Source organism: Chenopodium album, chromosome 25, assembly GCF_948465745.1.
Source record: "Chenopodium album chromosome 25, dcCheAlbu1.1, whole genome shotgun sequence".
Lineage (NCBI taxonomy): Eukaryota > Viridiplantae > Streptophyta > Magnoliopsida > Caryophyllales > Amaranthaceae > Chenopodium > Chenopodium album.
This window is the reverse complement of record NC_137858.1, coordinates 5,198,896-5,223,538: the sequence shown is the minus strand read 5'-3', so window position 1 is coordinate 5,223,538 and position 24,643 is coordinate 5,198,896. Positions and strand designations below refer to the sequence as shown.

General features: G+C 32.1%; 1 protein-coding gene across 1 annotated transcript; it reads right to left on the bottom strand.

Annotated features, from left to right (window-relative positions):
• Positions 1 to 9,912: 9,912 nt before the first annotated feature.
• Positions 9,913 to 16,771, bottom strand: LOC145614665 (nitrate reductase [NADH]-like). Its single transcript, XM_081669734.1, has 4 exons — positions 15,552 to 16,771; positions 15,209 to 15,349; positions 13,241 to 13,473; positions 9,913 to 11,785 (listed from the first exon to the last, which is right to left on the bottom strand). The coding sequence occupies exons 1-4, from the start codon at positions 16,600 to 16,602 to the stop codon at positions 10,463 to 10,465; spliced, it is 2,748 nt and encodes a 915-aa protein (XP_081525860.1). The 5' UTR covers positions 16,603 to 16,771; the 3' UTR covers positions 9,913 to 10,462.
• Between the last annotated feature and the right edge of the window lie 7,872 nt (positions 16,772 to 24,643).

Genomic DNA, 24,643 nt, shown 5'->3' with positions numbered 1-24,643 from the left:
GATACATCTCGGGGTTATATAATGCCGTTTGAAACCATATATGATTATTATATGTTGTCATAAACTTCCATGGTAGGCTTGAGTTTACGAAATCACTTAAGGTTGTGAACGGCTAAAATGATCGTTTAAGGGCATATTGGATGGTTCCACCGGCCCAATTTGACTCTTGAATGGTATCAGGGACCATGGTAAACATCACGACAATTTTTTATTTCCGGGCGAAACAAGTTCAAAAAATAACAAAAATTGAAGGCTATTATCCACGTTTTCTGAGGAAATTTTGAGGTTTCGGGGCACGGTGGCGAAAATCCTTGTAACCCTAAGAAATACATCTCGTGGTTATATAATGTCGTTTGAATCCTTATATGATCATTATATGTTGTCATAAACGTCCGTGGTAGGCTTGAGTTTACGAAATCCCTACAAGTTGTGAACAGGTAAAATGACCGTTTAAGGGCATATTGAATGGTTCCTCCGACCCAATTGTACTCTCGGAGGGTACTAGGGAATAGGGACCATGGTAAACATCACGACAATTTTTATTTTCGGACAAAAAATGTTCAAAAAATAACAAAACTGAAGGCTATAATCCACGTTTTTTGAGGAAATTTTGAGGTTTTAGGTCATGGTGGCGAAAAGTCTTTAAACCCTATGGGATACATCTCGTGTTATATAATGTCGTTTGAAACCTTATATGATCATTATATGTTGTCATAAACGTTTGTGGTAGACTTGAGTTTACGAAATCATTGTAAGTTGTGAACAGGCAAAATGACCGTTTAAGGGCCTATTTGATGGTTCCACCGACTGATTTGTACTCTTGGAGAGTATTAGGGACCATGGTAAACATCTTGAAAATTTTTAGTTCCAAGCGAAAATAGGTCAAAAAATTACAAAATTGAAGGCTATAATCCACGTTTTTTGAGGAAATTTTTAGGTTTTGGGGCCCGGTGGCGAAAAGTTTTGAGACCCTAAGAGATACATCTCGGGGTCATATAATTTTGTTTGAAACCACATATGATCATTATATGTTGTCATAAACGTCCGTGGTAGGCTTGAGTTTACGAAATCACTTAAAATCATGAACAGGTAAAATGGCTTTTTAAGGGCATATTGGATGGTTCCACTGACCTAAATGAAATCTTGGAGGGTATTAGGGACCATGGTAGACATGTCGGCAAATTTTATTTTCGGGCGAAAAAAGGTCAAAAAAATTTACAAAATTGTAGGCTATAATCCACGTTTTTTAAGGAAATTTTGAGGTTTTGGTGCCTGGTGGCAAAAAGTGGCAAAATTGAAGGCTATTATCCACTCCATTGTTTGAGTTCAGATCATTTTAAGTTAAGGTCGGGTTCTCGAGTCGGGTCCTCGAGTCGGGTCAAGTTTTGACAGCTTTAGGGTCAATTGGTTGGGTGGAACCTTCCTATTTGCCTTTAAATGGTCATTTTACCCGTTTTCGTACATGCCTCTTGTATTGACTATAAGCTTTCACGGGGCCTTTACGTTGCCGGATATTGGTCATATATGGGTCCACACAATATTATACGATCCCGAGAATTATCCCGTAGTGTTCCGTGAAATTCCAACACCAGCTCCCAACACCTCCTAATTCGCTTCGATTACGTGTATTACACCATGCTGCTAGCCCAGCTTCAGTCATGACGTCATGTGAACACTATTGTTAGAGACAATGGCATGAAACGCTTGCATCAAACTCGAAACATTTTGGTGGAGGCTAAGACAACTAGATGACTGAAAATATGAATATGGAATGTTATTGTTGGTGTCCTATTCTTGTGCGTAACTTGAGATATATGTCAATAAAGAAAAAGTGTTAACAACCTTGGTAAAGCCCATTGGCTAAAATTTCTTTGCATAGGCCCATTTCGCTGAAGGCCAGCAATGGGCTTCCTTTCGCATTTTTCTTTGTGGCCATGTTAGTAGTCTGTTATGATTGTTGCCAATTCAATCGAAATTAGTATGGGCATCAGAATTTGTCACCAAAGTATCAAGTCACTGTCAACTACTAAATGGCTTGGTATCTCTAAATTGTATTTGTGGCAATAAAGTTAAGCTTTAACATTCCTTATCTTATAATTAAATTTTAGCTATCTTATATTCTCTCCATTTTAAAATGGTACGGAGTAATCTCTTTTAATTTCAATCAGCTTACGAACAAATTTACCTCTTCGATCATTGATCTATTCGTACAATAGCAATCCTTGATCTGTCCATCTCGTAGAACCCACTTCCCTTAATTTATCTATAGCATACTCTTTTTCCTATGTAAATTTGTGGGATTCAATCAATCTATTTTTTATTACTTACTAAAGCTATAACATAAAATAATGTGTCTAATTGTCTATGCTCTATGTCCATTTACTTCCTTTGTTGCACTAAAATTGTAACATTTTAACCAAAAAGCTCTTGCATTTTCAATCAGTGTTATAATTATAGTGATACAATAATGTTACAATTTTAGTGAAACGGTGACGTAGTAATTATACTGTTGGCTCTATGCCACAACTTTGGGTTGGTGAGTGTGGTCTTCACAAGCTCACAAAAACTACAAAGCAGATGTCATTGTCAAAATGAGAGTATTGAAGTTGGCTCTTCCTACATTGCAATGTCTGTTTTAACAAAAGCAAGTTACAATTTAAGATTACGTCGACTAAAATTGTCAGTACATTTTCACATTATATGTAATATTTATTTGTGACTATGTTCAATTCGTTCTCTGTGTTGTCAGACTGCTAAAGTCTTAGCTTCTTCTCCAATCTCCATACTTATAGTGCATGTTACATCTAAGGCACTTGGCAGTTCAAACCACATTATTTATATAAAGTGTGTCCATTTTTTTCCAGAAGATTTATGATATGATCATTTCTCAATTTGCTTGGCCCCTTTGAGCCCTCAAAGTCCATTGCATTTTAATATGATAAGATATTATGTTCATTTGTTGGCTTTATTTTTCTGTAGAACTTACACGTACATTATTAGAGTTTACTCCAATAGTCCAATTATATTATATAATGAACAACACAATAAGAGACTTTCATGGCCATTGAATTCATTATTTAAGGTTTCTTATCTTGTATTGTGCAATCCAATAAGTAGTCACACGAAAAGACATGAAGCATTATATTGAATTGAATGTTGAAATTAATCATAAAGTGTTGTTAAGAGTATTGTCGTATTGATTTCTGAATTATTTTGATAACACTATCTTATTTTTCAAAATAATCGAATAAACTAATTATCTTACAAAACATCATACAGGCTAATCTTTAATTTCTAATTAAGTCTTACTCGCATTTAATACATACCATGATCAACAATCCGTCAAGTGGCATATTTCATTGATATAATAACTGGCCATATTAATATAAGTTGCGCGTGGAATCCGATTTATTGAAAAGGTTATTAAAAAAAACAAGCGAAATGATATCAAGGAACAAAATGACAAGTACAATGCACAGAACATGGTACTCAAACTGTCAAACACACTGCTAATGGTTATAAATCAAACGATAATTGTTAAGAGTACTCCGTACTATACTTAAAGCATAGGCAATTGCATGCATGCATGTGCATGGGCTGGTAAAATAAAACGCAAAAAGAGCAAGTACATACATACTGATACACTGCAACTCCATGCATTATATTGAGTGACCATTCGAAGCTACTAAGGTCGCATTGATAATAAACAACAATGCACAATAATTGTACTAGACTACTAGTATTATGTACAAATAATAAAAACCCTTTCAAAGCATCCAAAGGTGAAGGCCATATTATATATACACTGTACTATTCAAACTCAAATAATAATATAAATAGCTAGATCTACTGGGGATTATCGATATAAATGTGGGCCAATAAAATCAGTGAAACTTGGCATATATAGCTTGCTGAAAGTAACAACAACAAAGAATTGAAAGTGTTGATGATAGATAGTTTCAGCTAATAATTTAATCACATACACCTAGACCTAGTCACACGGTAACCTCCCCCACATTTGGGCAAAGGTATATATGGTGAAAGCTGATCCATCGAGTCTAGCCACAATCGTAAATGCATAATACAAACATATCGCATTTAATAACCATTCTTAATTATGTGATGGCGCTTTACATAATAATATCTTACACAATACGATTTCAGACTTAATTCTGTATATGTCTCTTGCATCAGCCATTTATATGTGGTTGTCTTGTTAGCTATCTTTAGATTTTTTTTTCTTTAGTAGATATATATGCATGTGTGGAAATATATACGATTGCGAATGAATTAATTAAGAAAACCAATATACTGGTCTTACTGATGCAATACAATTGTTGCATGATTGAACATTTTTTGTGTATTGGTTAATCTTATGATAAACTTATGGGGAAAGAATTATACAAAGATAACTGAAGTAAATTTATATGAGTAATGTTAAAGGGAACAATTTTTTAAAAAAAAAGATATTAATTTGATTAAATGCAAATTTTCAATTTACTATTCTATATCATGCTAGTCAGCTTTTGTAAATTTGTGGATGATCGATCGACTCGAGGCCTTATAGGTTATGGACCCACTAGATTGAGTATATCTGTACATCAATTCCTCTAGGAAAGAACATTCCATTTCCTACCCTTTAGCTTCAAGAAAGAATCCTCTCACTAAAAAAAAAAAAAAAAAGGAAAAATTACAATCTTCCAAAAATTACATATATGAGCGAAGTCAGCAGACACATGTAAAATTAGCTTTAAGTGCACTTTCATGTACTCAACTAAACATTAATTGAAAAATGAAAATGTATAAATTCACAAGGATTTTAAAAAAAAACAACAACAACAACACTATATACATGTGTTTAATTAGGATTTAAGGAATTAGGACTAATAATTTGGTTCTCTAATTGATACAGGTTACAAATTAAACACGAAACGAGCTCATAATTAATTAAGGTACCTATTATATATAGGTGGCGGCTTTATATAATTTTTTTTCTTAATTGAATAAATAATTCTAACTACATGCTCCAAATACCTGGCATGCATTAACATAAACACCATAGGTTAGTTCTTTAATTGCTACTTGTACGACTTTATTAAAATTGACCATAACAAAAATTAAGCTAACGTATATATTAGTTCAAGTGGCTAGTAATGATTAGCAGCTAATACAGATGATTAATACTTAATTAGTGAGGTTTGCTACACAGATAATGTAAGAAATATTAATTTGTGCTGTACTTTTTTGTTCAATGTATTAAATCAGGATATTAAGAAAGACCATCCTAAATGACGATCATTAATTGATTGACTAAATTATCATGTTATTACAGTACAAAACAAATAACTGACGATAAGTCGATAATGCTTATTGATTGGTAATGCTTAGTTGGTGGTGTAAAATTATCTAGCTCGTGGCATCAGGCATGCAGCATGAATGTCATCAAACCTCTTCCCTATCCTTTTCGTGTACTTTTCACCAAAAAGTACAAGTAAATAAATATAATTAACGAAATATCTAGTTTAAATTACAATAATGTAAACTTATATATTAATTCCTTCTAAAAATGATCCCCAAAAAAAAAAAGACTATTTGTAAGTTGTTGGTTTAATTATAAAAACTTCATCAAGTGGCGTTTAATTTTGATTAGACAACTACCACATCTAGGTTAGCTTGGTATATTCGTACTATAATCGCATATATATAGGAAATATGAGTGTGACAAGCAATTTCTTTGGTTATAAAAGACACACTTGTATATAAATATATAATTAACCTGCATCTTTCTAACATTATATTGAATTGATTCCTCTAGCTCCCAAGTCTTTGGAATTTAATATTTGCCTATGTATCATGTATTTATATTTATGTCATTTTATGTGATACTTTGTCCAACTTTTTTTTATGACAATTTCAGCTATATTATTTTTATTCAAGTAGGAGGAAACATAATTAATATCATTATGTTAAATAATATAGAATTGTGGCTTAGAGGATGAATCAATATCCAAAATATCTATATTAGTTAGAATATACTATGTACCTATATGTAAATATCTTGTGATTTGTCTTGGATATTACCATCATATACTTCTCATGTATACTACATCTACATGAATAAGATTATAAGAAAGACAAAGAGTCATTTACATACATCACAATAACCAAGCTCCTTTTTTTATTTATTTTTTTTTTATTTTTTTATTTTTAAAAGAGAACATACTAATTACATAAAATGATAGTAATCAATATTGTTATGTAGAACTAAACATCTCTTTTAATTAATTTTTAAACCTGCCTAGCAAAATTTACTAATTAATTACATACTAGCTGCTAGTACATGACTAATTAAATACAAGCAGCTAGTACATGACTAATTAAATACAAGCAGCTAGTACATGAGGTCTAACCAATTTAGGGCCTTTTCACTTCAACTTCATTTCAGTTTAGTTCAACTCTAATCAGTTCAGTTCTTCTCTAATCAGTTCAATTCAGTTAAGCTCTTAATTTCCTTCTCTCATAAAACATTCATTTCAGCTCTAATCAGTTCATTTCAGTTCAGCTCAGTTCAGCTCATTTCAATAAATATGAACAGACCCTTACTCCCTATTAGATTTTTAATTTTTTAATTTTTATTTTTTATTTATTTATTTATTTTTTTTTTTTTTTTTTTTGGGGTTCAAGAGCCTCATTATCTCTTAAAAAAAAAAAAAGTAGAGAAGGCATAAATATCATTACAAGTAGATAGACGACAAAAAATATTGTGTCATCCCCTTGAAATTTGGTAAAGTGTTAGGAGTACAAGGATAAGGAGAAGATCTTGCATTGCCTCTATATGAAAGTGACATTTAACAATGATATGAAAATATGAATTGACCAAATATTTATATAAAAGTAGTTTAAATGTGTTTCGTTACTTTAATTTTCAAATAAAAATGGTAGGTTTCGAGCCAAAAAACGAGCAAGACAAAGGAAGAGGGGCCAAGGAGAGAGAAAGGCTACAACAATAAGAAGGGGGGGTCTAACGCTAACCTGCCTTGTTGAGCTTATTGCATTTGCCCCTTCCGTTCACCAAACATTATAATATTAATGCATAACAATATTGGAGCACCCCTCCATTTTTTGTTTCATTTCCAAATTTCAAGGACGCGGATAATATAATGTACTTGTATATAAGATTATGACTAATTACGAAGTCCTATTTTTGTATTTTACTACGTAATACCTTATTATTGCGTGCATAAAAACAAATCTATGTTTTTTTTTTTTTTTCAAATGTATGTAAATTTTATTTTTAAAAAAAAAAACAAGATTTTTGTATTTTAATTATTATTATTTGTAATAAATGTTTTTTTTTTTTTTTTTTTTTAGGCAGAAAGATTTCTACAAGATTGCATTTTAATTAGTACTGGCAAGCTCAAGAATGTAAATATTCTTATGCATCTTCAATAATGCTCAAAATTTCTACTTTTAATGTTGCCAACAATTTAACATCATCGCTCAATTAAAATGTTTTTACATCATTGCGTGTTTGCATATATTAATTGAAACGATAGATTGAATTAGCAATGATAGATATAGGTGATTAACGTGAATGAAAATGTGACATGTATTTGTAGAAAATAAATTAATGGAGTTAGAATTAGAATAAAGGGGGTTATTATTATTGCTAGGAAATGGACCTTAATTTTGCTGGATCTACTAAAAAGACTTAAACCATATACTTCGTATCAGTGATAACAAGCCAATTAAGTACCATTATATTATATTGATGAGGGTTAGTTAATTAATTAGCTAGAGAAGTAAACATGTAGATTACGTCTCAATTATGATCTCTCAAACCAAACTTCTCCACCCTCTTTGATTGTGACTCCTTGATTTTCCTCATACACAATTTTTATATAAGAAGATACTATAAGAAATTATATACGAGTTGTAGATGAACGAAATGATGATCACTATTAATTAATTGATATAGTCGTTCTTAATTTATTACACAAAATTAATTGCCATTTGTCTGCTTCACTTACAAAATACAAATTATTGACAACCAATGAATAAAAATATTTTTGACATATTTACACTTAAATTTAGTTTGAAAAGGACATGCCAAATTATTTAGGGAGCATCGTCCTCCTCTTCTCCTCTAATTATGAATTGATAACATTATTACGGAGTAGCAATTTAGCATAGCCTTATAAATAAAGTAATAATATAGTACTAAAGCCACCATTGACTATGATATAGTAAGTGCTTACTTGTAAATTAGGATTACAACCCATTTATACACCAGATAAATTGTGTTGGTTCGTTTGTAGAGGACAAATCAATTCAACGAACATATCTAACGTACATATTGTGCACTACATACCTTTAATAAAGATGTGTTATAAAGAACTTACTTGTATATGATATTCGATATAAACTTGTACGAGTACTATGCAAACTCTTTATGACTCTTAGGAATTAAGTCCTTTCACCAAATACTTACTTTAGAAATTTTTAAATCATTGAATAATTCCACTTAATTAGGATTGCACATACATACTAATATATATTTCATTATTAACTACTTATATTAAGATATTGAGTGAACTTACTCAGTTAATTAAAAAAATATTGAATGAATTTAATATCTATGCGAAAATTGGAAATAAGGAATTTTTTTTAGAAATATTCAAATACTATATCGTAAATAATACTCCGTATAATGATTGATAACTTCAAGTTATTCAATTTTAAAGATCAATGTTAAAAAATATTGATGTGATGTTATTCAGTTCATGTGTATTAGTGTATACTTTAAACAAATAAGATTGTTAAAATTGAGATCATGACTTGAAAATGCGACTTTATTTGAATAAGGAGTTAAGACTCTTGATTTTATTTTGTTTATCACGCTACTATAACTACACGTAGTTTTAATTGAGATTGCTTTTGAGTTTAAGATTATGCTCTCAATCTAGTATATATAGATGATATATTAATCAGTATACATCGACTTAGCACAAGAGATACAAGTAAGCTCCAAAAGTGTACAAGTAAAATAAGGAATCATAGAATATTGAATCTCATTAGTCATGTCACAGGCTTGGATGTAGAAATTAAAAAATTAAAGGTCAATCTAATTATGTACGTAAATAAATCACTTTCGAAGGATTGAAGTAGAAGTACATATTCTTGATTGGTTTTGAGCTTTGGTAACTTCCGTCATTATGTTAATTGTACGGTATAGACTTCCGTATAAAACAATACTCTTATTCTTTTTTATTAGTATGTATGAATGGCTTTCTTTGGTAAATAGTATTCTATCAACAATCAAATTAATACGTACTTTGTTTATGCAGTCTGTATTATGTATGTCACTCTTTTGTCTTTTTCTTGCGAAGTTAGTCGTGCTCGTACCAATCAAGCCTAAGCTTGACACAAGCAGAAGAATTGCTAGCAATTTCAATCAATGGTGAAACTAATTTCAATTTTAAATAGCAATTTGCATCCAAGTACCAATAAGAGATTGCATCTTTGGCTTTAATTTGGCAAGACTCCATTATGCCTGCCACCCTCACATTTCATATTCGCACACCACATTAGTAAGTCTATCCTCCATATGTCCTATTTTATTTAACCCATTAGATCTACATACTCATATTTTTTTTTTTTTTGGATTAATGGGGTAATTATGGAACAACGAATAGTATTACCACCAACAAATGATCATAGAATAGATGCATCATTCACTAGACCAACATTCAAAACAATGATTTTCACTATTCCGCTCAGTTGAAGTCTTTTGATAAAAACTTTTTAGCAGAGAAGGATACATTAAATCTTTTTTTTTTTTTTGAGGAAGGATAAATTAAATCTTTAACTAATGAAGATACAAAAATTTTAAAAAAGATAATTAAGAAGCAATTGTACAAGGATTTACTGCCCATTTATTGCGGGGCAAAGACAAATAATAGTACAATATGGTTTGGAGATTACAGAATAGTAATCTCCCTTACACAGAAACCGTACCACAAAGAAACAAACCCACTGCCTACTTGACTTTGTTCCATCTACTTCATCCTCCGTAAACCAATTTCCAAAAGAAAAAAACACTTCTAAACAAACAATCTAATGGAGCGCTTATATGTACAAATAAAATTAGAAAAAAAAACCACATGCATGCTCCACAAATTACATTACATTACATACTTGGAATATAATGTTCATATACTCAATGTAATAGAATTCTACTATACATCCGAAGGTACACCCGCAACAGCGTGTGCATAACAGCATCATGTGCCGGCGAGTGAAGAATATATATGCGCGTACATTGCATCACACACGTCGGCGCCCAGTACGCATATACCAAGTGTTGTGTATGCACCACCGTTTGGGCATACAATATAATGTCCGAATGTATAGTAATTGATGATATATCCCATTTACTGGACTAAAACTTGAGAGGCTAAGCTTAAAAGATCAACAACTGTTCCTTAATATCATAACCCATCTTATCCAAATTGGGTTGAACTGCAAACTGAATCATAGGAGGAGGTCCACACGTGAGAGCCAAGACATCATCTCCAACTGCCGGCACGTGATCTCTGAGAATGGACTCAGTTATAAATCCGGTGTCGTATTGCCAACCTTCACTCCCCTTCTCAACAACGTACCAAACTTTGACTCTATCTCTAAATACATCAGCCCATTTATCAAGCTCTTCTCGAAGCAATATATCCTCCTCTGCACGATTTGCATACACAACATACATCTCAGTCTCGTCCTCGGGATCCTTCAGTATAGCCTGCATTACCTGATAAATCGGAGTTATTCCGGTCCCGCCTGCGATCATGGCTAGCTTCTTGGCGTACTTTGGCTTACCATGGACCGTGAAGTCCCCCTTACCGAGGTACTCAATGTGGCCCAGTGGACCCTTCACCTCAACAAACGAGCCCAACTCCAATGAGTCTAGATGCTGGGACATAACCCCTCCGTTGGGAAACCTTGGGTGTTGATTCTTGAAGTAAATCTTGACCACTAGATCAAAGTACCCGACCTCATCGACGGTGCTAGAAGGGGTGTAGGCTCTCATACAAAGCTTATCCTCAACGTTTGCACACAAAAAGATGTGCTTGCCTACAGGTAATCCAAGGACCTGGTCCTGAGATGGTAACTCGAACCGGAACCTTCTTACGTCATGTGAAAGTGAAACTTTCTCGATAAGTTTGCATGATATCTTAACCCTTGGGTTCAATGCCACGTTCCTAAGTGGGGCTGCTTCAGTAATGGGTGTCAAGTTGGAGTAACTAGACGAACCATGCATTGAGTTACCGGGTGAGGACGAGTCCGAAGTGTAACCAGTTGAGATCAATTCACCTATCCTAAAGTCCTCTAGGAGCCTCTTAGCTTTGTCTGAATGTATAGCATCGAACTCTTCCGTGCAGTCGGTTCCGGCATTGATCAGAATGCTGTCTGACCCTCCAGGGTGGTCCTTCAGGAACCGGGTAGCATCGTACACGTGTCCATGGACAACAATCCAAGCTGAATCAGCTGAGTTGTGTTTTTTCACCTCAGACATTGAGTACATTTTTGAGGTGGTGTTCATGAATGGGGTGGATGCTGTCCTCTTCAGTGTAGGACCAGAGTCAGAGAGCTCTAGATGGCGTTCCCTAGCCATCCACCCGCCCGACTTGTTGCCGGGTTGGGTCGGGTGTTCAAACACGATACCGATTTCTCCCTTGTGAGGCTTGCACACATTAGTCTTAACTCGGAACCAGCAGTTGTTCATCATACCCTACATACCAAAGTGGACAACAATTAGATAAAAAAAATACACATATACTAAATTGAGCATGATTTTGTGAAGTCATGCAAAGATTTTAACAACTTGGATTATATTAAAGGTTTGTTAGCAGTATTATTAGATTCAATCAAAGTTAAATATTTGTACACTTTATTCCAAGGTTAAGGGGAAAAAGGGAGGGAGAGGTCAAAGATGCAATGTTAATTTATAAATCAAGTGACAAGCCAGTCAAGATTCTACAGCTATAGCACAAATAGAATGAAAAACGACAAAAAATTTCTAACTAAAACTATTCATCTTATGATTATTATTCACTAATCACTTTCAAGCTATAAAACGGCTTAATTAAAGTAATGGAGCCAATTTTTATAAGAATATTGACCCTAGGCCACTTGCAGAGGAAAAGGGTGGAGGAGAAAGAAAAGATGGAAATGAAAAAGAAAGATACATCCCCTTTAATTGGTGCCAAACCATTTATTTAATACTTAATATATAGTTTAATCTTTCAAATTAGTATTACTAATCAAGATATTTAAGAGTGTAGGTGGACGGCCCACTGGTTTATTTTAACATGTGAAGCCAATTCCTTCTTGGCTTAGTCGGCTAAAAGTGCCAAATTTTCCACCACTTCCGGAAGTAAGAGATTGGAATCAAATGTGTGAATCTCCACTAATTATTAATTGTAATCAAATATATTAAATATTTCTTATACTAATGTGGTAAAACTACTGTATGACACTGTATTCTCGCCCTCATGTAAAAAAAAGTTTCAAGTTTTTAACCAAATAAAACTCTCCACCAATAAGATTCTAGGCCAAAGTGCCAAACTCGTTTAATTAATGTTGATTAAAAATTGCAATATTATTATCGTTAAAAATTTCTACAAATATGCAGCTGGCTCACAAGTGGACTAGTTGTTATAAGTACAAAGTGAAAGTCTGAGGACTATACACTATACTAATATACTATTCAATAATCAATACTACTAGTATGCAAATAGCATATTCTATATTTTTTTTTAATGAATTTATGAGGTTTATCTATGTTACAACTAACAAGTTGAAGCAGAAGATCAGAGAAGGAATCAAGATACGAGTATTAGCTACGCAACAGAGGGAGGGTAGGGCCAAATACACAAGCAAACAAATCAACCCTCTTCACCCGTAGAAATTAGGAAAGGCCACTTTTTTGACTTAACATGCACAAGAAAAGGCTCTTTTTATAGGCCCCTCTCTTTTTTTAAGGACTACCTTACCAACAATCACTGCCATTTCATGTGAAAATATTACAGCTTAATCACCACCTTATTATATATCTGTCCCTATTCATGTTACTAATCAAGCGCGTCCCAATAATTATATTTTAATTTAATATTATCGGACCACTTAACTAACATGAAAGTATTAAGAAAATGGTAAAGTACTAGAACCGGATTAGAGTTTTTACCATGACATTCCAAATGAGCTTCTCGGGTTGGGTGTTGAGACTTTCATCCCAAGCACGGACTGAAATCTCTTTAGCTCCGAGCAAGTCAAGTACTTCAACCTCTAGCGACCAGAAACACCAACACCAGTATTTGCCATATTTGCTTGGCTTCTCCTGGTGGTCCAATTCACATACTTCCCATGTTTCACCTCCGTCCATTGTCACTTCCACTCGGGTCACCTTCCTTCCTCCTCCTATTCCAATTTTACAATAACGGTAAATTTAGAACATCACAAATATTAAACAGTCACATTAAAGCACGCGTTGCAGTAAAAGGTAAAAACAAACTTTAGTTTTAGACCAACTAGTTTCAACATAGTAGAGGTACATGACCTTTCCATGGGACGAAATTGCAACTAAAATACTTGTATCACTATTACACAACCTATTCGAAGAATTAGCGGCTAGTGGTATTTGGAGGGTCAAAAAAATCCAAAAAGCACAAGATAGTACCAATTCTATTTTCTTAATTGGAGGAAATCATAAGCCCCTAGCTTGTCTCACAAATCACGATCTTGACTTTAATTTTATAAGTTTAGTACTTTTAAAAGGGCAAAATTATACTATTAACAAATCAACCACAATTAGTCTTTTATTCAACCAACTAGGATTATTATTTTAATTGAATACTATGTTATACAAATTATAGAGTGACGTAATCAAATTTATACAATCAACTTTCTTCCAAGGTCGTGGCAATTGACTTTTTGAATGAGGCATTTTAGATTCCTCCCCTGGTTTTCGTTCCGGGTCTAATAACGTGTCTTTATTCCCCTAGTTTAAACATAACTAGCTATTGGACCCGTTCTACGCACGGGTTATGCTTAAATTATAAATTTATTTGAAACTTTACAAATTATCTTGTCACCAAAAAATAAAAAAAAACCCCTTTACAAATTATTTGAATGAATTTATTTTATCGTCTTTTGACATATTATAATATTTTATGAATTAGTGGTAATAGACTAATAGTTGTAGAAAAAATGGCTTAAAATCGTAAAATCATATCTCTATCGCATGATATATTAATCAACAATTTGTATAAAAAACTACTTTGTAAATACCAAACACTTAATATAATTTTACAATTTTTACATCAAATGTGAAGGCATGATATTCTTCTTTAGTCTTTACCAATATATGTCTCTTATATTGCGCTTAATATCTTCAAAATTAAAGCCCCATGACACGCAAAAAATGTCATCCTATGGAATTTCCATAGTATTCTTGCCACCTCAATATTTTCCTTTTCAATCATCATCCTCATTGTTGTAGAAATTTCACATAGAATTTTGAGAGACGTTTCTCTAATTTTTTAGTTTTTGAAACTTAATGAGTGTGAAAAAATCTTTATTGAAAATTTGTATTTATATAAGAAGAGGGGGAAGATAAGGGGTCAAATTAAAGAAATGAATTATGAATGTAAATAAATTGAATTGATAGATGGAATAATGAGAAGAGGAGAAGGTTTAGGAAATTTAATTTGTTATTGAATTAAAATAAAGATTACAAAATATAAAAGTTATTGAGAAATAAAGGGGGAGATGAAGAGAGAATTTCTTTGAAAACATAAGAAGGGGGAGATGAAGAGAGAAAGGTGAGAAAGAATGATGACATGTGTCAATTTTGGTTTGTGTTTTTAAATACTAAGTATAGATTTGTCATTTTCATTCACATAGTCACGCACTATACATTTTTTTACTTTGTTTTAACTTTTAACGATAAATAAAAAGGTCATTTCACCGTATAAAGTATAACGACAAAAAATTAGATGTAATTACATCATCAATATTTACTATGATTATCAATTTATCATAGAAGGTGTAGTACGTTGTTAAAAGACGACAACCTATCTTAAGTTACATCCTACACTTTTTGGTAACACGATAACAAGACGAGTAACAAAGTGAAAAGGCTAAATAAACATACCAGAATAGGCGTAACCCCTGATTGTGTAAGGACGCTGGGTAGTCCACGCGTTGATCGGCAAGATTTCTTCGTGACAAGGTGTTGTTATAACCGAGTTAACGTTGAGCTCATTTATGATGTACTCCGGTTTGTACCACCATGCTGCAATTTCAATTTATTAGCAATACTCCAAAACAATAATCGTAAGTGAAAACATAGATACTTTATCATCATCATCCATGACATATCAGTATTTGATCTATTTGTTGCGCCTATCATATTTATTAGATTTAGATGAACATGAAATCGAATTACTATAAGATAACATTATTATTATTATATATATACAAATACGTATATGTACCTTCAGAATTTGCAAGTTCAGCATCAACATGAGAAGGAAGCACTCTGTTGTCTTTGAAATGGTAGTAATTATCTGACTCCGCGGTAGTCACAATAATCCTCTTCAACCATTTCACCATTCGTCCACCAATGAACCCGGGAATGATCATCCGAACGGGAAACCCGTGATCAGGGTTAAGTTTCTCACCATTCTGCATGTAGGCTAGGATAATGTCACGAGCAGGATCCATGGCAAACTCTCTTTTAACACTGGTCCCATACTTTGACCCTCCGCCTCCAGGAAGGTCCTCGGCGCCCTCAAAACAAACATTGAGGGCGCCTTTGGTACAACTCATGATCCCACACCGCTTTAACACATCGCGGAGTGGGACACCACGCCATACCGAGGTCGATATGGCAGCTGAACCCCAATTAAACCCTATCGATTGCTTGGTCATATTCTGTTCCTTCCTTCGGTTCCCTGCGCACACGAGTGACACAGGGAACTCCCGGCTCTGGAAGTCATTAACCAACTGGTCCATTGTGAGCTTGACCGGGCGCTTCACGAGCCCGGTCACCTCAATGGTCCAGTCCTCCCACTTAGCGTTGGGGACAGAACCATGGTTCCGCACGTAATGTAGCGGAACCGGGGTAAGAAACCCGTGGTGCATTAAACGGGTCAATGGTGGCTCCGAATTAAAGGGGTGTTTCCCCGTAAGACGGATCAATGAAGGATTCCTCTCAATCCACTGATCCGCCGTCCCCTCATCGCGGGTGTCGATGGCGGACGGCTCTAATTCGCTGTTACCTTTCTTAATCAACTCTTTCCAGACGTTGATCTCATTTTCGTCATCATCATCCTCACTATCGCTATAATAGCGATTATTACTACCACTATTATTATTACTATTATCGATCAATTTTATTTCGGCTGTTTTATTAAAAGAATTTGGAGGGTTGTTAAAATTGTAGCCCCGAACCGGTGAGTCGGAACGGTGGTGGGTGGTAAATGGGGACCGAACGACGCCGTTCATGGCCGCCGGATTATATTGGCGATCGACAGAAGCCGCCATAGCTTAAAGGAAGAAAATGTAGGGATTTTTGGAATTTAAATTTGAAAAAAAAAAAAAAAAAAATAGAAAGAATGAGAAAGAAGACTTATTGTCTTCCTGTGTATTTTCTGTGATGATTCTAATTTACCTATGTTTTTATGGTTTTGTGTTTCACTGGAAAAGAAATGGGCTTACGAGTTGATCTATATATATAGGGGTGAAGGGGGTCCTATTCATGATATTTAATGATATTTTTATAACAAACACATACACTAGAAATATTATATTGTGAGCCCACTATGTTACAACAAAATCTTAACTCATGGCCATAGTGCAACTAATTACAACCCATGGTCTCAAATTTAAGTAGAAGAGATATACCAAAAACTACACCCATCAATCCAGTCGTCTAATATTTACATCCAATAAAATTGATTCGACTTATATTATCTGACTTATTATATTTATTGTACTTGTTCTTTTATGCACAATTTGGTACAGTATTAATTTTAATCAAAATGGTATTGATCAGACATATACCAAAATATAAATTGGTCTCACTCAGTTAAGCAAAGCTGTAATTAAAAGACTTGTGTAATAAATTAGACCATCACCGCATCTAAGCTAAACTACCTAAACGTAGACTATTTTTGGTTGAGCTCGTTGGTTATATGTCACATGATATTAGCTTCTGGGTAAGGGAGATCAAACCAAATTAGATCGATGTTATTTTTGATAATCCTTATTATTAATTTAATAATCATAAAATGAATGTTTGATTGAAATATACATGCATGAAATGACATATACGGAGTAAGTAGTAAAATAAAAATAGAAAGTCCAAGCCTAATTTTTAGAAATTGGTTGAGCTTTATTAGGCATGAGAAATTAGTAGAGTTAAAATGTTCCGAGCATACTTCGTAGGCTTCGTATAGAGGGGTGGGGAGCATTTGCTCACAATAGTATGAATTCATCAATGTATAATACATCTTATGGTGCAAGTTATATATTGGTGACCATTGTTAAGAGCTTTGCTTAATGCAATGCCCGAGAGTCCTCATTAAAGGTCTACTTCAATTCGTAGAAGAAATTGAGACACAAATAATGGATCAAATGGTGCAACTAATCTAAAATAAATTGAGCAGAATGAAGTTAAGGTATATTGATCCGTATATACTTGCTTATTCTTGGGTTGATTCGAATGGGATAATGAAATGGCCAAATGTAAGTTTCTGAAGCAACTAATTATTGTGATTGCCTCCAATTCAAGGTAATAAGGCACACGCTTTGAAGTGATTAATTAATATAATCAAAGCAACTATAAGTAAAAGTGGTGTCAACAGAGGATCAGCAATACATTAAAAAATGAAGTAATTAAGTAATTAAATTATATTAAGGTCACTTGATGAACAGCTTGAGTGTAGAGTTTGTAATTGAACGTTGCATGGGGGGGCAGCTTCTTCCGTGGTTCCATACATAAACATAACACGCACATACGTACCTACTTACATACAAATTAAACCAGCTGCGATATGCTGTTATGTCATCATATTGTTTTGACTTGTAAAAATTACAAAACAAAAAAATAAAGTTTAAAAAGAGAAAAACGTGCATATTATACAAGCACATATTCAAAGTTTAGATGTACAAAAAGTGAAGCATAAATGAGTAATTGACCCCAGGCCAGATATTAACTGTCCTTCGTTAGTTCTACCTATCCCAGTTGTGAACTTAATTAAATTAGCTTCCATTTTCTTCCCTCTTTACGTAAAAAGAAGGCCAGCACTGCACATACACCACACGTACACTTTAATTTTAACTTCAAAAGTAATACGAACTACGCACACTATTATATTATTATTAAGCTAAATTAAGTTTGATTCTATTCAATTAATTTCTTGATTTCGTGAAATAACTTATTACTTGGGGCGCCTCTTGTCTCTGGTTAGCATTCACTTGTTTCATTTATGTATATTAATTAGTGCGTTTATGCTTGTTCCTACCAATTGCATGTATCTAATTACTATTCTTAATGTGGGCATTATTATAAGAAAGTCATATTTCATATGTCGGATCTTTGACCAAAAAAAATAAGGAGCTAAAAATATAATTAACCTTCATATATCTACAACGACAGGTCTTGGATCAATGAACAAGGTGTCATATTATGTGTTTTGGTTCAAAGCATGCATTATCTTGATGCATACATCCACTTACAAGCCCAAAGTCCTTTAGGTAAGCGCCGTTTGACAATATTTTATTAATGAAATCCCTTTTATTCTTGTCAAAAAAAAAAAAAAAAAAAAAAAAAAAAAAAAAAACACTATAATGTGTACAAATTAATTAGATGAATTTATATATGTTTATTATGAGTATCATCTTATAATTTTCTTGTGCTAAAATCTAAGTACAAATATTAAAGGAATCTTCAATCTTGTAATATTATTACTCACTAATTAATACAGTACTAATTAAAAAGCAATAGGCATTTTCGCAATTCAAAGAATCAAACCCATAATAAGATCCAATCCTAGCCATATCCCAGGTCACTTTCCGGTTATCGTGCCTCATGCTTTGGAGAAGATATACTATGTTCAGATAGATACTAGTCCAATTTAGCTCTAACTGGAAAGTATCAACTAACGATAAAACTATAAAAGGGCAAAATGATAGTGAGCGTACTTTATATTTGTCTTCCAACAAATTAAATTAAAAAGGAGTTGAAATGGTAAATAAATTGCAAGTGGATTATTTATTGGCTGCCCACATCAATTAATATCAGAAAGGCTGTTATGTATTAATGAGATTCGGTAAACAAAATTTTGCAATTAAGCAGGGCGCACGTTCCATATGCATGTCAAAATTCAAACAATTTCATCTAATTTAATTTATCGATTGATCAAATTAAGACATTGATATATGCTCCGCAATTAATAGATTAAGATTCACCAACTATTACGTAAATTATTGAATATGATAGGTGTACATTTTTTGTGAATAGCATACTAATTGTAGTTTGCTTAAATGTTAAAACATCACCATCATCTCTTGTTGCACCTTATATAAAATTTCTAATTGCTAAATTATAAATATGATACTATAAGTGTACATATTTTTGCATTGTGAATAGCATATTAATGGTAGTTTGCCTATATATTTGTTACTCATATTAGATACGACATCTATTCAAAAAAAAAAAAAAAAAAAAGATACGACATAGATTACATCATTTACATGATATGATAGATGTTCATTGCTAAATAGATGCTATATGACACGTAATTATTAAATTAGGAGAGTTTAAATCTACTCACAAAATTTTTCACTGCACATTCAAATCTACTCACAAAATTTTTCACTGCACATGCCCTTAGTAGTAGTTAGTATGTATCTTCGGGCTAGAGATTTTTCCAATTATGTTGTATTCGCTCTTTAAGTCATTTATAGTTGGAATATTTCATTTGAAGGAAAACCGTAGCCAATATATGAAATCTTGTTAGATTTTTCTCATTGTTTAATTTTACGATATTCACATAAGTCAAATATTAATTAAAATGAATTAATAAAAATGCATAGTTAGCTGTCTACAAGCTAAGTATCATGTTGAGGGCTGCTCTCAAGGAAAAACAATGTATTGTAAGGATTTGTAACTAAAAGTTTGGCAAATTGATTATACATGCCGTGCATTATTGCCCTCGACCACTAATTTTTTTTTTACTGTGCTATGAGTATGAAGTATTTTGCTATTTAATAATTTGTCTAGACAAATAAACCTACCCTTAGCTTAGTGGAATGGTTGAGGAACCTTCATCAATCACCATTCACTGTTCTTGGTTTTAATAATCCAACAACCTGGACAATAATTAGCCTGTGCTATGAGCTATGGAGTACGGAGTATGTTTTATGTTTGGTTACCGAAAGTCCTACTTTCTTCAACTTAAATGTTAGTCTCATTTATATACGAAGTAGTAATAATTTAATTATGTAAGTTTATCTTAGATAAGAGTATATGTGTACTTATATATATGATTACTCATTACTACATTATTGGTCTTTTATTTCCATATCATACATATACATGTAAATGTGATAAACGTTTTTATATAGGCTGCAATAATTGATAGTGAACTTATTGCATGTATAAAATTTTGCAAGATATTGCATTCATCATCAATATGTAGTATTAGCTAAGCAAATCTATAGTAATTAAATACAGAGTAAATCATACTTCGTACAATAGTTTATTTCTCCACCGTTATCGTGCATATTTATCTAAACACTAATTTAAAATATGGCACCAAAAATTAATTAGTTACTATCAAATTGATCCGTCAAAAGATCAAAGATATTTGTAACATAAATTTAGATCTTTGTAAATTTATTTTGTCGCCAACGGCTGTGATTACAATCCATTACACTATTCTTGTATAATGCACTCTTTAAAAAAATTTTAAAAAGAATTTTAAAAAATCAAATGGTGTAAATTAATTATTGACCAATTAATAAGAATATTATGGAGTAGTTAGCTAAGATTCAGAATAAGAATCTATGAGCTAAAATTGCTAATAATAGTGTATAAATTAATTGTGGTCAGGGTAAAAAACATAAAGAAAAGAGTTAAAGAGGAGGGAGGGTCATATTATGAGATGTGGCGAATGGGAAATTCAATAGACAGGCCAACTCGGAACGATAAAACGTGGGGCTTACATTTTACAGCTGCCTGCTTTGCTTGGTTTCTATTTACATAACTAGCCAATTTGGTGGGTTTAGACTTTTTGAGGTGTTCATCATATATACAAGTCACACACGCTTCTAATTAACTGTGCATCGCCCTACAATTATTTCCTTTATTACTATTACTATTACTATTCATGATATCGAATTCATAACATATATCGAATGATCGAAGTACTATCTATTTTTTACAATAGTTGCAATATTTTGTCTTTTATATAATAATGAAAAACTTTGTATGTTAATTAATTGTAATGTTAGCATAAATATTCTTAAATTGTTTATATTTTAACAAATCAAAGTATAGCTTTAATTTTAGTCTTTAAACAAACTAACCCTCAAAACCTAATAGGAAGTAAATATACCACATTTTAAAACTCTTTGTATGGCCAAGTAATAAGTGAATTATATATTGAATGTAAACACTAAGGGCCTGTTCTTATTTACTTAATTTCAGTTTAGCTCTAATCAGTTCAGTTCAGTTCAGCTCTTAATTTTCCTCTCTTATAAAATATTCATTTCAGCTCAATTCAGTTCAGTTCAGCTCCAATATAATCAGTTCAGTTCAGTTCAGCTCAATTTAGTAAATTAAATATGAACAGGCCCTAAACAATGTAAATCCATCACCTTATTTTATTAACTTGAAAGTTATTAAAATATCAATCCATTTTTAATGCTGTTATTATCTCTAAATCAAAATATCTGAATGCTTATTATTTCACATTAGTATATAGTATATATATATATAACTACTTGTCAAATAAGATTGATTATAGTTGACATAACTAGCACATTACTATACTACCACCTTCTTCAATTCTTCTCCACTTTTCCACACATTGTAATGATAGACAATTAAGAAATAGATTTTAAAATATGATTAGTACTTCGTATAATTTATTTATTTTTTTTAAAAAAAGCAAAAGGTAAAACAATAACAACAAAGAGAAGTATAATGATTTTGGATCGTGAAAAACAATATATAATCTTCAATCTGTAAACATATCGATATTCTTCCTCTGTATTTAATTATTTACTTTTAAAACAAATGTATTATTAGTATGTCAATATCTATAATTATTAGTATGTAAAAATTATAAAATTATAGACTGAGACATGTTAGAAGATATCATATGATTATATATATATATATATATAAAATAAAAATGTACCTATAAAACGTCATATTTAGTCGATATAAATTATAAAATTATCATCAAAATTTAAGTGTTATGAGTATAAATAAAAACGGGGGAATTAAGTTGGAAGGGTAGTTAAATAGTATTGTACTTGGTACAAAGTTAAGTAGACGGCTCCGAAGCATCACCAAAAGCCAATTGACTCCTTTTAAACACAAAACAAATAAAGTTTTCCGACTCGCCTCTTCCGTTGGGCCGTCCCCAGTTGGTGCCTTTCATTCATTCAATTTAGATTTTGTTTTTCGTTTTTAATGAAAATTGAAATATTTTGCATTTTTATTTCCCCACTCTTCTCTCCTTAGTTTTCTCTTTTGTTTGTTTTTTTCGTCGGACAAAAATTATTTCTGTCAAACTACAATTCAATAACATCCATAGACTTAGGGAGCCCCTTTTACGTGTCGCTTTCTTCTCATCATATGGTCGTGGAGTTTTTTAATTTCGCCTATAAATATTCTTCTATTTTTGAATAGATACTATAGGTTATTAGTCTTTTTCAAGAAAAAATTCTCAATGTAATTATGTGTGAATGATTATACGCTTATTTGATCTCATCTTTCAAATTTTAAATGAAATGTAAATGTATATGATTTATTTCGATCATACATTTTTGGAACATTTTCTATTGAACGTTTAATTATCGTGGTATGAAATTTTAATTCCTTTCATCCGAGATAAATATCATGTAAAATGTGTAATCTAAATCAATACATTGAGGAGTTTAATAGGAAAGAATGTAAGGTAGGAATTGTTTTGTTTTTTTGTTTTGTTTTTTTTTTTTTTTTGTTACATTCCTCTTTATACAATATGGTTGCTTTTGGTCAAAAAAGAGCATGCATTTGGATTCATTTAATACATATCCCACCTAGCATAAAGCAAGATTTTATGTTTCCCTTGCTCTTTTTTTATACTCCGACCTTTTGGCCCATTCACATGCAACTCTATGGACTATGCATATGTTTATGATTTAGCTGCAAGTATATGGAATCAATTTGTCCACCTTAATTAATCATCTAAAATCCCCCCTAAACTTATATACGTAGTATATAGAAGCCACAATCCTTTTCTTTTCTTTTCTTTCTTTTTTTTTTTATTTTTTTTATTTTATAAAGTAACCACAATCATATTGTGAAAAAATAGATCTCCTAGCATACGAATATACGATGTATTTTTTATTTTTTAGAAGACCTAACATATACAATATGTTCATTAATATTATAATGGTTTCGAGCATTGTCATTATTTGATCATTTATATAATGTAGAGAATACAAAATTCTCATTAATCTTTTTATAAAACCACTTTATTATATTGGCAGCTATTGCAGTTATTATAAATGAATATATATAGAATCTATATATATAAAAAAAAAAAAAAAGGATTCATATTATAATTATAACCTAAATACTTTATTTTATAATATATAAATAAATGGTCTATAAAATATATAATCGGTTTTAGTCTTCAACCTAATAATCCTTTTATTATCATAGTTATGTGGGAAGTGGGGGGGGGGGGGGGGGGGGGGACTAGGCCATTAGAAATTCAATCCTATCCTAATAATTATCAACAAAAAGGAACAACTTTTCCAAAGACATTGGGCACTTTCATAGGAAAGAAGAAGAAAAATAAAATGATAGTTTTATATCACTTTCTTTTCTTATGGAAAAATGTGGTGTAAGCATGTAACACCTACCCAAAAGTTAAGAGGAAAATGAAATTACATACAAAATTAAAATGGCTTTCAAATTTTTGAATGGCTCTTAATTCTCAACCCATTATATTCCCACCATTTCCCTTTTGAGGGTATTTATCATGCCAGAGTTTATCCTTAAGACATTATACCAAAGTTTGATAAAAGTTTATACTTTGGCAACAAACGTCTAAATCATGAAAAAATAAAAAAAATAAAATGAATAACTAAACAAATAAAAAATTCCAATCAAATTGAAATTTCAAGTGGATGTTGTATTGTAGGGTAACATATGGACTAGGAACAAAAATTTAGCAAATTCAACAAAAATTCAGGAAATTTCTTTTTGCAAAGTGTGCTCTATCTTTACAAATTTAGCAAATTCAACAAAATTTTAGCAAATTCAACAAAAATTCAGGAAATTTCTTAATCACAGATT

Coding starts and splice junctions, on each gene's coding strand:
- LOC145614665 (XM_081669734.1), bottom strand. CDS start 16,602: ATGGCGGCTTCTGTCGATCGCCAATATAATCCGGCGGCCATGAACGGC. Junction 15,350..15,551: donor TGAACTTGCAAATTCTGAAG/GTACATATACGT, acceptor TTGAAATTGCAG/CATGGTGGTACAAACCGGAG. Junction 11,786..13,240: donor AGCTCATTTGGAATGTCATG/GTAAAAACTCTA, acceptor TTTGGTATGTAG/GGTATGATGAACAACTGCTG.